Consider the following 15,663-nt stretch of genomic DNA (forward strand, 5'->3'; position numbering starts at 1 on the left):
CTCCCTGCTGGTCCCTTTCTGGATTGTGGTTCTCTCATGTACTTCATAAGAGGATGTGTGAAGTTTAGCGATATAAGTAAATACCCACTGGAAAACAGATTGGATTTAATAAAGACTCTTGACAGAGGTTGAAAAGATCAGAACAGTTAGTTCGGCCTGCTTAGCTTCCCAGTTATTATTGATCTCTTTCATGCTAGCGCCAGCATTAAAAGCATGAGTTGTTGGACGTGTGTCATGGTGGTGACTGTCAGCTGGGCCTGGCAGAAGAAGGACCCTTGAGTGAGGCAGCCCATCTCTTCCTTTATGGCCTTTAGGCAGATCAGGAAGTAAATTGCCTAGTCTCTAGCAAGATGGCTAGGGACACAGACTTTGGAGACACCTGATGTAGGTAGATTTGAATCCCAGCTCTCTGGCACTTATTTAATTGTGTGGCCTTGGAACAATACTTAATCTCATTGAAGCCCAGTTTCCTTATTGGTAAAATGGGGATGATGATCTGTCCTTACAAGGTGTTAACACTTGGGAAGGTGCTCAGAACACAGTTGTTCTCCTTTATTCCACAGCCGTGTGCTCTGCTTCCTCACTAGCGCCTCAGCCTCTTGCATTCTCTCGTCTGGCCCTATACTTTTTGGGAGAAAGTCTTGTTTTCTCTTGCTACTTCTATTTTTCAAAAACAATGTTGGCTGATGTGGTGTTTCCTGTAAGCTAAATGTCTCAGGTTCCTGTCTTTAGCCCTTTCTTCTCTCCTTTCTGTTGGTTATGTTATCCACTCCAATAGCCTCAAGTATGACCTCATGTCCACAACCCCCAAACCTGTATCTCCAGCCCTGTCCTTTCCTCTAAGCTCTGGCCAAAGCTTCCAGCTGCCCAGGTGACATCTACTGAAGGCCCTGGGTATCCTACTGCTCAAACATGTGACCCCTTTGACTCTTTGTTCTTTCACATCCCTCGCTCACTTCTAATCAAATGTGTCTGCTTCTCTGTGACACAATGATAAGGCTTTCTTTTAATAAATAACTTATCAAGGACTCAAAATTGTTTTCTTTCTTCTTTTGGCTTTGTCACACCATACTGTTTTGGTTTTTCTCCTATGCCTGTGGAGACCCTAAGACTTCTTTGCCGGACCTGCTTCCCTTTTTTCTCCTCTAACATGGAAGTGTGCTGGGTGATCCTGGGCGCCATCTTTCTCTGTCCTCTCACTTCTCCCTGCATGGCCTCATCAGGCTACATCAGTGGTTCTAAGTGTGGCCCCTGGACCAGCAGCACTGGCATCTCCTGGGAACTTGTCAGAAATGCAAATTTTGAGTCCTACCCCAAGCTGACTGAATCTGAAACTCAGGTTGAGGCCCAGCAACGTGTGTTTTATTTTATTGTATTTGGCCATGCTGCATGGCATCTGAGATCTTAATTCCCCGACCAGGGGTCGAACCCATGCCCTCTGTATTGGAAGCTCAGAGTCTTAACCACTGGACCACCAGGGAAGCCCCCAGCAACATGTGTTTTAACAAGCCTTCCTTGTGATTCTGAGACATGCCACTGCCTCTAGCACATTGGTTCCAACTTTGTCTATACAGCAGAATCATCTGGGGGACTTAAAAAAAAAATCTGGCTCTTTAGGCCTCACCCCAGACCAATTAAATAAGAATCTCCTGGGCATCAGTACTCTTTAAAAGTCCCCAGGTTGGGCTTCCCTGGTGGCGCAGTGGTTAAGAGTCCGCCTGCTGACGCAGAGGACGCGGGTTCGTGCCCCAGTCCGGGAGGATCCCACATGCCGTGGAGCGGCTGGGCCCGTGAGCTATGGCCGCTGAGCCTGCATGTCCAGAGCCTGTGCTCCGCCAACGGGAGAGGCCACAACAGTGAGAGGCCCGCATCCCACATACACACACAAAAAAAGTCCCCAGGTTGAGAACCAAAGCTCTAGTAGAGATTCCTGTAACCTGGAACATGGGGCTTCTGACACGGCGGGAGTGCAGTTTGACGGTGACATTCTGCCATCTTGTAGGTACGTACACCACAGGGCAGGAGCTCCCCTCTGTACTCTGCAAACGTGGTCACATGAGGAGATGAGACATTGATCTCATCACGCTTGCCCTTGATGTGACCCAGCTCTCAGCAAAAGCTCTACAAGCTATACAGTTGTAAGAAAGGAAATAAAAATATTATCTTTCCCCCAGAGCTTCCTTTGCCTATTGCATTTGCCTTGGGGAATGTTCCTGCCATCCCAACCACTCACCTCCTCCCCCGCCCACCCCCACACCTCTTATTCCATCCATAAGTCCTGCCAGTGCTGTCACTTCTCAAGTTACAGTCCCATTGCCACCCCCCAGCCCCCGGCCACCCCACTCACACACACTGCTTCAGTCTTCTGTCTCACCTTCCGTCAATTCATCCTCTACACAGCTGGCAGGCAGGGTGATCTAAAACATCCATCTGATCACGTCGCTCCCCTGCTCATAGACCTTCAAAGTTTCCCCACTGCTTTTAGGATAAGGCCTAATTCCTGGGCAGGCATTCGAGGCTTCCATGACCTCGCCATGCTTGTCTTTCTAGCCTCCTTGCTGGTCCTGCCCATCTCACACCCTGCCTGCAAGCTGTGTGTCACTGGCTGTCTCTCACCCCTGTGCCTTCTGCTTAGACTAGTATCTGCCTGAGGAAGGACACTCAGCTTGCGAGACTGTGCTGCACAGTGTCCTTCCTGACCCCTCCTGTGTTCCGGCGTGCCCTGTACGGTCCCTTTCTTCATGGCACTGTGCAGCTCTATTGCATTGGTTTTTTTACCACCTCCTTATGCCCGTGGACTCTAAGCCCTGAGGGTACAGACTCTTGTTTGAATCCACAGGGTCTAGCCCGGTTCTCAACTCTACCGCTTCCCAGCTGTTTGACTTCAGGAAAGTCATTTAACGTCTCTGATTTCCACCTCTGTAAAACGGGAAGACAGGTTTACCTACCCCAGAGATTGTCAGGAGGATTAAATAAAAATAATAAGTTTAAAGCATTTAGGAGAGTGCCTGGTTGTCAGAAGTGCTCATTAAGTACAATTGTTAAAAGCTACTTGGTAAATGTTAGACTTCGAGCAAAGGTATTCATGGCCAGCTCAGCTGCCTTGTGGACCCTCCCCCATCTGAGCAATTAAGTATTTTCTCCTCTGGTCCCAGTAGAGTTGGACTGGACAGGAAGCCAGGGCTTGTGACTTCACAGGCCACTCTTCTTGTGTTTTTATTTTCTAGTGCCCAAGGTTGAAGTAATGGACAAAAGACTGGGCTCCCTGGTGGATGAGTTTAAGGAACTTGTCTACCCACCAGATTACAATCCTGAGGAAAAAGTTCCCAAGCGAAAACAAGGTAAGGAGCTGGGTGTGGACGTTCAGTGGGTTTTTGGGGGGTCTTTTTGGTTTTGTTTTGCTTTGTTTGTTTTTTTGGCCACGCGTGCGGCTTGCAGGATCTTAGTTCACTGACCAGGGATCGAACCCAGGCCCTCAGCAGTGAACTTGTGGAGTCCTAACCACTGGACTGCCAGGGAATTCCCAGTGGGTTATTTTTTAAAGTTGCCTTTATAGTCCTATCACAGAGGATAATGTCCTTTCAGAAATTGCTATACAAACCTACATATTTACAAACACAACATATTTCAGCACAAATGAAACAATATTCACATTGTTTTCTAGTTTATTTTGTTACTCAGCTGTATATGTTGGGCAGGTATTTATATCTACATTCACATATCTACCTACTTAAAAAAAATAAGGCTACAGAGTACTTCATTGGATAGATATACACAATTTATCCAACCAGACCTTTACTGATGGATAGATATACTGCAGTGAACAGGAACCACCATTGCCTACTGGTGTGAGCAGTTACACAGCATAAATTCTTAGCAGTGGAATTGCTGGGTCAAGATGTAGACATTTAAATTCTGATAAGAATTGCCAGTTTGCCTCTGAAAAAGTGATACACTTTATACCCTATCCAAGAAGGGATTGGTGCGTTTCCCTACACTCTCACCAATTGTAGACTTTATATACTTTAAAAATTATATATTCACAAATAAATAATAGAGGGAAAATGTATCCCGTTTTGATTTGCAGTTCTTCAGTTATGAGTAAGATGTAGTTTTACTGGACTTTTTTTTTTTCTGTGAGCTCCCAGTTTGGGGCTTTAACCATTTTTCCTACTAGACTGTCCTTTTTCTTACTGCTGGACCCAAACAAAATGTCTTTACTGCGACTCTCACATTTTTCAGGACAGCACATTGTGAATTCGTCAGCATTCGGGAATAATTCTGTCTTAGGTTGTAATCCTTTTGCCTATCTTTGCTCAAGTAAAGCCAAATTTGGGCCTTGCTTGCCCCTGAGACCCATGAGGAAGTGGAGCTATGAGAGGTTAGGTTTGTGGTCATTGCGCTTTCTCCCTTTTGCATCAGAAGTGATTCCTCCAGTGCCCTGTGTGCTGTCATAACTTTTCACACCTGCGTGAGTGTGATTTATGTATTTGTTTATCTCACTCAGCCTGCATGTTCTTATCGCCTAGCATGGTGCCTTGGTACTGACAAGGTGCTCTGTAAATGCTTTTTGTTTTGTTTTGTTTCCAGTTTTATTGATATATAGTTGACATACACCATTGTATAAGGTGTACAACATAATGGTTTTCTTAAAAATAAATTTATATATTTTTTTCATTTTTGGCTTCATTGGGTCTCCGTTGCTGCGCGGGCTTTCTCTAGTTGCGGTGAGCAGGGGCTAGTTTTCGTTGCTGTACACGGGCTTCTCATTGCGGTGGCTTCTCTTGTTGCGGAGCACAGACTCTAGGCGCGGGGGCTTCAGTAGTTGTGGCATGTGGGCTCAATAGTTGTGGTGCATGGGCTTAGTTGCTCCGTGGCATGTGGGATCTTCCTGGACCAGGGATCGAACTCATGTCCCCTGCATTGGCAGGCGGATTCTTAACCACTGCACCACCAGGGAAGTCCCTACAACATAATGATTTGACTCATATATATCATGAAAAGATGACCACAGTAGGTTTAGTGAACATCCAGCATCTCATGTAGATACAACATTAAAGAAATAGAAAAAAAATTTTTTTTCCTTGTGATGAGAACTCTTAGGAATTACTCTCCTAACAATTTTCATATGTAACATACAGCAGTGTTCATTATCTTTATTACGTTGTACATTCCATCCCTAGTACTTCTTTATTCTGTAAGTGGAAGTTGGTACCTTTTGACTGCCTTCATCCAGTTCTCCTTGCCCCTACTCCCCACTTCTGGTAACCACAAATCTGATCTCTTTTTCTATGAGTTTGTTTGTTTGTTTGTTTGTGAAGTATTATTGACCTCCAACACAATGTTAGTTTCTGGTACATAGCATAGTGATTCAGTATTGCTATACTTTTCAAAATGATCACTACGATAAGTCTAGTTGTCATGTGTCACCAAACAAAGATGTTACATAATTATTAACTATATTCCCCACAGTTTACATTTCATTCCTGTGACTCATTTATTTTGTAACCGAAAAAAGCTTATACTTCTTAATCTCCCTCACCTATTTCTCTCCTCCTCCCATCCCACCCTGGCAACCACCTGTTTGTTCTCTGTATCTATGACTCTGTTTCTGTTTGGTTATGTTTTTTCATTTGTTTTGTTTTGTAGATTCCACATATAAGTGAAATCATATAGTTTTTGCCATTCTCTGTCTGACTTATTTCGCTTAGTATAATGCACTCTAGGTCCATCCGTGGTGTCATAAATAGCAAGATTTAATTCTTTCTTATGGCTAATATTCCATTGCATATATGTGTACCACATTTTCTTTATCCATTCATCTATTTATGGGCACTTAGGTTGCATCCATATCTTGGCTGTTGTAAATAATGCTGCAGTGAACATAAGGGTGCATGTATCTTTTTAATTAGTGTTTTGTATTTCTTCAAATAAATATCCAGAAGTGGAATTGCTGGCTTGTATGGTAGTTTTGTTTTTAATTTTTGAGGAATCTCCATACTATTTTCCATTAACCAATTTACATTACCACCAATGGTACATGAGGGTTCCCTTTTCTCCACTCTTGTTATTTGTTGTCTTTTTGATAATAGCCATTCTGACAGGTGTAAGGATATCTCACTGTGGTTTTGATTTGCATTTCCCCGATGATTAGTGATGTTGAGCATCTTTTCATGTGCCTGTTGGCCATCTGTATTGTCTTCTTTGGAAAAATGACCTTTCAGGTCCTCTGCCCATTTTCAATTGGGTTGTTTGTTTTTTTGATGTTGAGTTGTATGAGTTCTTTGCATGTTTCAGGTATTAATCTCTTGTCTGATATATCATTTGCAAATATCTTCTTCCATTCAGTAGGCAACCTTTTTGTTTTGCTGATAGTTTCCTTTGCTGTGTGAAAGCACTTTAGTTTGATATAGTCCCATTTGTTTATTTTTGCTTTTGTTTCCCTTGCCTGAGGAGACATATCCAAAAAAATATTGTTAAGACTAGTGTCAAAGTGCATACTGCCTGTGTTTTTGTCTAGAAGTTTTATGGTTTCAGGTCTTACATTTAATCTTTAATCTATTTTTTAGTCTTTAAAAAAATCTTTAATCTATTTTGAGGTTTTTTTTTTTTTGCAGTACACGGGCCTCTCACTGTTGTGGCCTCTCCCGTTGCGGAGCACAGGCTCCGGACGCTCAGGCTCAGTGGCCATGGCTCATGGGCCCAGCCGCTCCGTGGCACGTGGGATCTTCCCAGACCAGGACACGAACCTGTATCCCCTGCATTGGCAGGTGGACTTTCAACCACTGCGCCACCAGGGAAGCCCTATTTTGAGGTTTTTTAAAAATATGGTCTGAGAAAGTTTGATTCTTTTGCACGTAGCTGTCCAGTTTTCCCAACACCATTTATTGAAGAGGCTGTCTTTTTCCCATTGTATATTCTTGCTTCCTTTGTCATAGATTTATTACCCATATAAGTGTGGGTTCATTTCTGGGCTCTCCATCTGTTTCATTGACCTATGTGTCTTGTTTTGGGGCCAATATCATACTATTTTGATCACTGTAGCTTTGTAGTATAGTTTGAAAGTATAAATGCTTTTCGAATGAAGAAAAGAAGGAAGGAATGACTTGCTCACCCAGTGTGATCAGCAGTTTCGGGTAAACTGATAGGACTCACTACTATTAACTCCCTCCTAGACGTGATACGTTTTTTTGTGTTTAACTGAAGCTGCCTTATCAAGACACCTGTCTTCCCCATGGTGTTCTGGGTAGGCATCACAGCTTTATGGAAAATGCTTAACTGCAGCCCAGATCATATGAGGGCCCCCATGCAGTATAGCTGGGATCCCCCTGGTAGCATTTCCAATCACTCCCACCTGACCTGTTTCCCCAGGTGATGAAAATTCTGGAAGCAAAAGGCCCAAGGTGGAGTTATCTGAAGAGGAGCTGAAGGCCCACGTCAGCAAGGGCACACTGGGTAAGCTCACTGTGCCCACACTGAAGGAAGCCTGCAGGGTGTATGGGCTGAAGAGTGGGATGAAGAAGCAGGAGCTGCTGGATGCGCTCACCAAGCACTTCCAGAAGGCCTGACCAGAGACCATACAGCCAGTTACCCTTCCACATTGCAGCCAGGTGGCTTGGTTTTGTTTTTATCAAGTTAAAACATGTTTCTCCTGAGCCAGGAAGAGTCTGGCTGACAGAAGCCAAGGACTTTGTTTACAAGACTTTCTGTTATCATGGAGACAGCGTTGCCATCTCACTTTGCTGTGCCTTACTCTACTGCCTGAATAAAGAGCCCTAACTTTGTACTATATATTGTTCACACATAAAGATGTGTCTGCTTTGCATCCAAAGATGCCATTGGCTGTTAGCTTAATTTTCTCTCCCACTGGGAACGCATTTCATCACAATGGAAATAAAATAAATATCAATGAGGGTAGGGAAGAGTGTAACAGTTAAGGACAGGGGAACATAGTTTAGGAATGACAAGCCCTAGTAAGGTTATATTCTGATCCTCTGTCCTCCCACCTGTTTTCCTTTAAATGTGTCGTATGAAGTTCTAAAGATCAGATTTCAGAAGTAATAACGAGGCAACATTTCTAATTCTGGTACCACTTGCTTCATGAGTAAATAGCAACCCCCCCTCATGTTGTATTTTCTTAATGTGACATTCAAGTATATGAAGAAGAGATACACATTTTCTGTTGCCCTGAGAGTTTGGGTTGCAGTGTAAGTGAAATGAGTATTCCTGTTATTTTCAGGGGTGCTGTAGGAAGTTCAAGAAGATACGGAGAGGTTCGATGGGAGAAGGGAAAAAGGAAGGGTCCTAGTGTCAGGAAAAGAGGAAGAGGAAGGGAGTGTCTCTCTTTGTTTTCTTCCCCTTCCCATCTCTCTATCCTCCCTGCCCCTTTCCTGCTCTTTCTGCAGCTATGGCTTTTGAAGAATTAGCCTGAGAGAAGGAAGGAGATGGAAGGGTTTTTATCCTCTGAGGATGGCTTGTAGGTCCTGTGTCTTTCAAAACTAGAACGAGCATCTCATGAGGTGAGTGTTGGAGGGGTCAGATTACTCTTGGAAGAGATTTTTCAGTTTTGGATTCTTTGCTCTGATTTTTGTAAGTTTTTTTTTTAACTTCTTTTTTTTTTTTTTTTTTATTAATTTCTGCTTTATAACAAAGTGAATCAGTCATACATATACATCTGTTCCCACATCCCCTCCCTCATGCATCTCCCTCCCTCCCACCCTCCCCATCCCAACCCTCCAGGCGGTCACAAAGCACCGAGCTGATCTCCCTGTGCTCTGCGGCTGCTTCCCACTATCTATCTACCTTACGTTTGGTAGTGTATATATGTCCATGCCTCTCTTTCCCTTTGTCACAGCTTACCCTTCCCCTTCCCCATATCCTGAAGTCCATTCTCAAGTAGGTCTGTGTCTTTATTCCCGTTTTACCCCTAGGTTCTTCATGACATTTTTTTTTTAATTCCATATATATGTGTTAGCATACGGTATTTGTCTTTCTCTTTCTGACTTACTTCACTCTGTATGACAGACTCTAGGTCTATCCACCTCATTACAAATAGCTCAGTTTCGTTTCTTTTTATGGCTGAGTAATATTCCATTGTATATATGTGCCACATCTTCTTTATCCATTCATCTGATGATGGACACTTAGGTTGTTTCCAGCTCCGGGCTATTGTGAATAGAGCTGCAATGAACATTTTGGTACATGTCTCTTTTTGAATTATGGTTTTCTCAGGGTATATGCCTAGTAGTGGGATTGCTGGGTCATATGGTAGTTCTATTTTTATTAACTTCTTTTTGCTTGTTTTTGTTTGGAAAGGAGATGTTATATTCTTGTTTGGATTTCTTTCCTTATCTGGGGGAGAGGGAAAATAATTCTTCAATTAGAAAAGATGCCTTTGAGGATACAGCAAAATAATGCAAAACCATTTAGTATAGTACGTATTCATTCTTGTTGTTGAGAAATAAGACCATCCCCGTTAAATGAAGCATGCTTGGAAACTCTGGGTTCTAGAGAGGGTTACTAATACCACAAAGGTAGATTAGAATCAGGCTAGTCACCATAAGTAGGAGGGTAAGAATGAGTACCACTGCTGGGCCTTTGTTTTCAAGCCTGGATTTCTTGGCTAGTGAGGAGGAAACCTAGTGAATCCCAGGCTTCTCCTGCAGGACCTTACCCAAGTCTAGGCTCCTTCTCCTTTGTTCCCCTATTTACAAAATGGAGAGAAGGAAAGAGTTCAAGGGTCCAACAAAGCACCAGTAATGTGAATGTTAGAAAAATAACCACCGAGGTCTGTGATAAAGAGCAACTGTGTGATCTCAGTTTCTCTGTAAATTAATGATGCTTGCCTTCTCTGCTCTTGAGCTCCCCAGGAAAGAAACATCATGTCCAGACATAATCTGGTTGGGCTTTTGTAAGCTCACAAGTCAGATTTAGTAAATTTGCATCTTGGCTCCATCACATACGTACAAGTGACCACCGGCAATTTACCTGGCATTTTCAAGCCTCAGTTTCATCATATTTATAATAAGAATAATAACGTGGAATAGGGAAAATAAATGAGAAAACACGTAAATGGGCACGGTGCTCAATAGGCACTAACTCTTATCCTTCTAACTTCTCTGGCTGCAAACACGCTTCGCTCCTGCAGGTGCTGGTGACGCGCGGCCAATGATTGGACGAAACGGCCTGCGCATGCGCGCCGCAGACCTGGCGGCTAGGAGCCGCGCGGGTAGGGAAGGGCAGGGAGGTGCGTCTGCCTCTGAGTGGCCAGCGGCGGGGGCGGGGCAAGAGCTGGAGAGCACAGACGGATGTTTGGCCAAAACTGCACCAAACAAGCATATGTGCATAGGTGCATATGCCTCCTGGCTGAATGCAGAGGGAACATGTGTAATTTTTTTTTAGTATTTATTTGGTTGCGCTGGGTCTTAGTTGCAGCTTGGGGGCTCCTTAGTTGCAGCTCACCGGCACCTTAGTTGTGGCATGCGAACTCTTAGTTGTGGCATGCATGTGGGATCTAGTTCCCTGACCAGGGATCAAACCCCAGTCCCCTGCACTGGGAGCGTGGAGTCTTAACCACTGTGCCACCAGGGATGTCCCTGTAATGTTTAGTTTTTTTTGTCCTGTTTTGTTTTTTAAATTTTTATTTTTTGGCTGCGTTGAGTCTTCGTTACTGCACGAGGGCTTTCTCTAGTTGCAGCAAGCAGGGGCTACTCCTCATTGTGGTGTGCAGGCTTCTCATTGCAGTGGCTTCTCGTTGTGGAGCACAGGCTCTGGGTACACGGGCTTCAACAGTTGCGGCACACAGGCTCAGTAGTTGTGGCACTCAGTAGTTGTGGCTCATGGGCTCAGTAGTTGTGGCTCATGGGCTCTAGAGCACAGGCTCAGTAGTTGTGGTGCACAGGCTTAGTTGCTCCGCAGCATGTGGGATCTTCCCAGACCAGGGCTCAAACCCATGTCTCCTGCATTGGCAGGCAGATTCTTAACCACTGTGCCATCAGGGAAGTCCTGTAGTGTTTAGATTTAATGTCTTACTAAAAAATTAGAAGAAAAGTAAAGCAGGACCATGAAATCTGGGAGAGATTAGTCATCCACTTCCTCTCCCTCCCCCTCAAACAAATTCCAACCTCAAATCCGTTTTGGAGGGAAAGCACACACCTGTTATTCTTGACCAGGAGCTATGATGACTATCCAGCCTTCCTGGTTTGAGCCCAAACTATCCCTGAATGTGTAATCTTCATTGTAACTGACTGCCTCATATATGAAAGCCAGTCCTACCCACAGTTTACTTCTGGGCACTCAAGCAGCTGGGACCCTCTCACCTGTGGGCCCTGCTAGCACTTCCGGCATTCTTTGTCACCAGAGCAATTTTGACATGGTCATATTTATTGCTGCTGTTTTGACAAGACCGCCTCAGCTTTTCATCATCTACCTCCCAACCTTAGTTGTCTATTGCTGTGTAACAAATTACCCCCAAAACTGTTGGCTTGAAAACAACAATAACCACATATTCTCTCTCACCATTTTTGTAGATAAGGAATTTGGAAAAGAAGAGGCTGGGTGGTTCTGGCTTGAAGTCAGTCATGAGGCTACATTCAAGATGTTGCCCAGGGCTTCCCTGGTGGCGCAGTGGTTGGGAGTCTGCCTGCTGATGCAGGGGACACGGGTTCATGCCCCGGTCCGGGAAGATCCCACGTGCCGCGGAGCGGCTGGGCCCGTGAGCCATGGCTGCTGAGCCTGCGCATCTGGGGCCTGTGCTACGCAGCGGGAGAGGCCACAACAGTGGGAGGCCCGTGTACTGCAAAAAAAAGAAACCAAAAAAAAAAAAAAAAAAAAAAGATGTTGCCCAGGGCTGCTGTCATCTGAAAGCTTGACTGAGGCTGGAGGATCCACTTGCAGGGAGGCTGTATTAATCACGTTTTTTATTTTCTGTATTTTATGTTTTGACATAAGCTGGGGGGCCTTACAAATGGTTGGAGAGACTGCTCCTCCCAGGGCTAACTAGTTACTAAAGACAGTTAAAAACTTACTTGGGAGCATACCTCTCATGCAAGCCAAGCACCTCCTTTATCTACGTCACACACCAAGCCAGTATTGCCCTTGCCTTAAATTATCAGGGCAGGGTACCAGGCAACTAGAGACCACCCTTATAGCCCAAAGCCCACCAGAATTGTTCAAACTAGCCAATCCTAAGATGTTTACTCTGCCCTGCCTTGCCTTTGCCAAAGAAACCCCAATAAGGGCTGTGGCCTAAGCTTTCCCCTTGCTCCTGCTTCTGCTGCCTGACCAAAACCTGGTGTTTTCTCTGTGGTCCTGCATGGCACACCGGCACCCTCCTCTTGGGAAAAGTAATAAATTCTTCTTTCAGTAGTACCAACTTCTCCATGTCATCACTCAGTCACCTCTATAAATTAAAATCCCTCAAGTACAAATGAGATAGACTCATTTCCTACAGCTCGCAGTTGGTGCTGACTTTTGGCTAGAGGCTTCAAGGCACTTTCCACAGGCTGCTTAGAAGTCTTTATAACATGGCTATGATTCCTGTCATAGTAAGTGATCCAAAGACATGAAGGCAGAAGCTGCAATGTCTTTTATAGAAACTTGAATGTCACGTGTCATTCCATAATACTGAGTCCTGCAGCTAGACCAGCTCTGAGTTGGTGTAGGCTGGTCTCAGAGCATTCACACAGAAGGGCATGAATTCTGGGGGGTGGCTGTGTGTGTCACTGGGGAACATTTTGGAGGCTGGCTGCCACAGGGTATCATGGAAAATACTGACTTGCTACTTAAAATTTTTTTTCCTTCAGAAAACAAGCAATTATACCCCCACTCTCCCTCAAGCAGATATATCTGCTAAAGCACATTCTTGACTTTTCAAAATGTAACTTAGCTGACACTGAGAAGAGGGACCCTAAGGGATACTAAGTGCCTAGAACAAGCTCCTCTCCCTCCCTTCCTCGTCACATCAGTTTGAGATTAAAGATAATGGAAATGCATTGTTTAGTACTTAAGAATACTACGAATGAATAATCTCTTTAACAAGACCATTACTGTTAATGTAAAAATATTCCTTAATCATAGGTCCTCTTGAGAAAACGGTTTCAGGAAACTTATTCTAAAACAGAAATTCCTAACCAGTGTTTGAGGTCAGAGGACCCTTTGAGGCCTAATGGATTCTCTCTCCAAAATAAAATGTTTACACACAAAAATTTGCAATCTACTTCATAGGTGGCTGAATGGAATTACTAGATTTCCTTCTTGCTTGCATGTCTAGGCTTTTTAGGAATTATTCATTCTATACTTTTGGAGCATCAGTATTAGGGCACTGCTGCAGGTGCTAGGGGATCACAGTCACACAAGTTCCTAACGAGGGCAATAATCAGAAAACAACCTCAGATATTAGCTAAGGACAAGTTAAAAAACAGAATGTTACAGTGCTAGGGGTAAAGGAAACATGAGATGAGGTAGCTAGTAAAGGCCCTTAAAAAGTGGTACTTGAATTAAGACTAGCATGAGGAGAAAGCCACTAGTGCAGTAAAGGAATACCAAGTACAAAGAATCTGAGAAACAGATTTGAAGTGTTCAAGAATCCAAATATGAAACACTGAGCAAAGATAGAACATGGCAGAGAAGCAGACACAAGACACGTAGCAGAGCCATTAGGAACAGGGATAAGAGCCATGGAGTGTTTTCGGGTGATCACAAATCGGCGCCCTGTCCTTTGAAGGCTTACAATGAAGCTGCGGGAACTGAGTTAACACTCCAGATGGACCCTAGAGATGAAGATCCCAGGAGCCCTGCCCCACCCCATTTCTCAGGGTTCTGGTGGGTATGCCCTAGTTTCCATCTAAGTGGAGGTTGGATTACCTTTTTTTATTTTCTTCTGGCCATGCCCCATGGCTTGTGGGATCCTAGTTCCCTGACCAGGGATCGAACCTGGGCCCTTGGCAGTGAAAGCTCAGAGTCCTAACCACTGGACCACCAGTGAATTCCTGAGGTTGGATTACTTGATCTCCCTCCACCCCCAAATTACTTCAGTCTTTTCGATGATCGTAAAGATACATATACAACAAAAGAAAGTACTACCTCAGACTCCACCATCCAGATAGAAAACTACTTTGGGTGGGAGGGGGGGTGTATATAAACACTGGAGTGAGCTGGGGGACATGACGAGCTCAGTAGGTACAGAACAGGCCTTAGCATGACAGGGTGATTTTAGGTTCCCCAGGAACCCACTGCTGGAGTGGTCACACTGGCCCAAGCTGGCCAAGAGTAAACTAAATGTAATCCATTCTCATTAATATGACCATTATGGTATCCAGTTGTTTATACTTTGGAAGAAAATTTCTCAAGGTAGAGGAGGTATCAGGCTCTCATGGTACTTTTAGAGTAATGCGGCAGGCAAGGTGGCAGCAGCTTCAGTCAGCAATACCAGCTCCCCCGCTCTCTAGCACGTGTGGAGGACTGCTAGGAGCCCTAGTCCTGCAACAGTGATTCTCAACCAGGGGTGACTCTGCCACCAGGGAACAGTTGGCAATGTCTGGGGAGACGGGGAAGATTGCTAGTGACATCTAGTGGGTAAAGGCCAGGGAGGCTGTTAAACATTCTACAACATACAGGGCAGCTGAGGTTGAGAAATACTGCTCTAGAGTGACAGCAACACCTCAATGACTGAACAAGACATTTTGAACTACCAGAAATCATCTGGTGGAGGTAACGGCTTTTCCACACCTTCTTGGTGAAAAGTTCAAGAAACTAGTAACCATTCTAATGCTTCATTCAAGTATTAGCTGGACTCCTAACAAGAATCACACTTTCTTTAAACTGGAGTACGAATATATGTGTTCTTTATTAGGATGCTCACAAGAATGACACATTAGCACTGTCCTTCTGATGTGATAGAGAATACATCCATCTGACCCACATCATGGCAGGAAACAGGCAAGGGGTAAGGGCTCTCAGCTGGTACCAAGTGTCTACTGAAGAAATCTCCATTCACCAAAGCAAGGATGTTCCCTTGAATTCCATCATCTTTGCTGTAGCTTCCAGTTCTCCATGACTGGCCCAGAATCCTCCATTCCAGAACCTCTTGCCACACCTTCAAGACCTAGGTCAACTGTCCCATGTCTCACTCACCAAGGCGCCTCTGGAATTTTGCAGCATATCTCTTTGGTATGTTGCTGCCCTGCCACCCTCAGAGGCATAGATGGGAGTTGGGGGGAAATATATTACCAAAAGCAAACAGCAGGGGTACATCAGAAACTGACTCTTGGGACATACACCCAACAACCTCACAGAATACATGCTTCCTCCCCAAATGATACATAATACCCTAGAGAGCAAAGGAAACCCCTTGATTATTCAAACACGATCCTGTATGCTGGGCACAAAGGATACAAAGTGGACAGTGTTTACTTCCATCATGCCCTGCACAGTAGGAAGGTGGCACCTGAAAGCTGGAACCAAATCTCTACCTTGGCTCTTCCCTGCCTTTGAATGGTGTCAACCACTCTGCTTCCACCTGTTCTGGGCATGCATTTTCCAAAAGGGAGGATAAGATGGCAGAGAGAGAGAGTGGAAGTGGAGATTACAGGAGAGGCTGGGGAGGAGATGACAACCTAAAAATAAGACAAAAACAATACAAAAATACAAAAACCAAATTGAGCA

General features: G+C 44.4%; 1 protein-coding gene across 2 annotated transcripts in view; it reads left to right on the forward strand.

Annotated features, from left to right (window-relative positions):
• Positions 1–7,825, forward strand: part of XRCC6 (X-ray repair cross complementing 6) — a gene marked incomplete at its 5' end in the record, with an annotated part of 28,421 nt that extends 20,596 nt beyond the window's left edge. For both annotated transcript variants that reach the window (XM_079715642.1, XM_079715643.1), the window contains 2 exons: positions 3,228–3,341; positions 7,372–7,825. In XM_079715642.1, the coding sequence (XP_079571768.1) occupies positions 3,228–3,341; positions 7,372–7,568 (311 nt within the window). In that variant the 3' untranslated portion in view covers positions 7,569–7,825. The remainder of the gene's footprint in view (positions 1–3,227; positions 3,342–7,371) is intronic.
• Positions 7,826–15,663: the final 7,838 nt, after the last annotated feature.

This window comes from Hyperoodon ampullatus (assembly GCF_949752795.1).
Source record: "Hyperoodon ampullatus genome assembly, chromosome: 11".
Taxonomy (NCBI): domain Eukaryota; kingdom Metazoa; phylum Chordata; class Mammalia; order Artiodactyla; family Ziphiidae; genus Hyperoodon; species Hyperoodon ampullatus.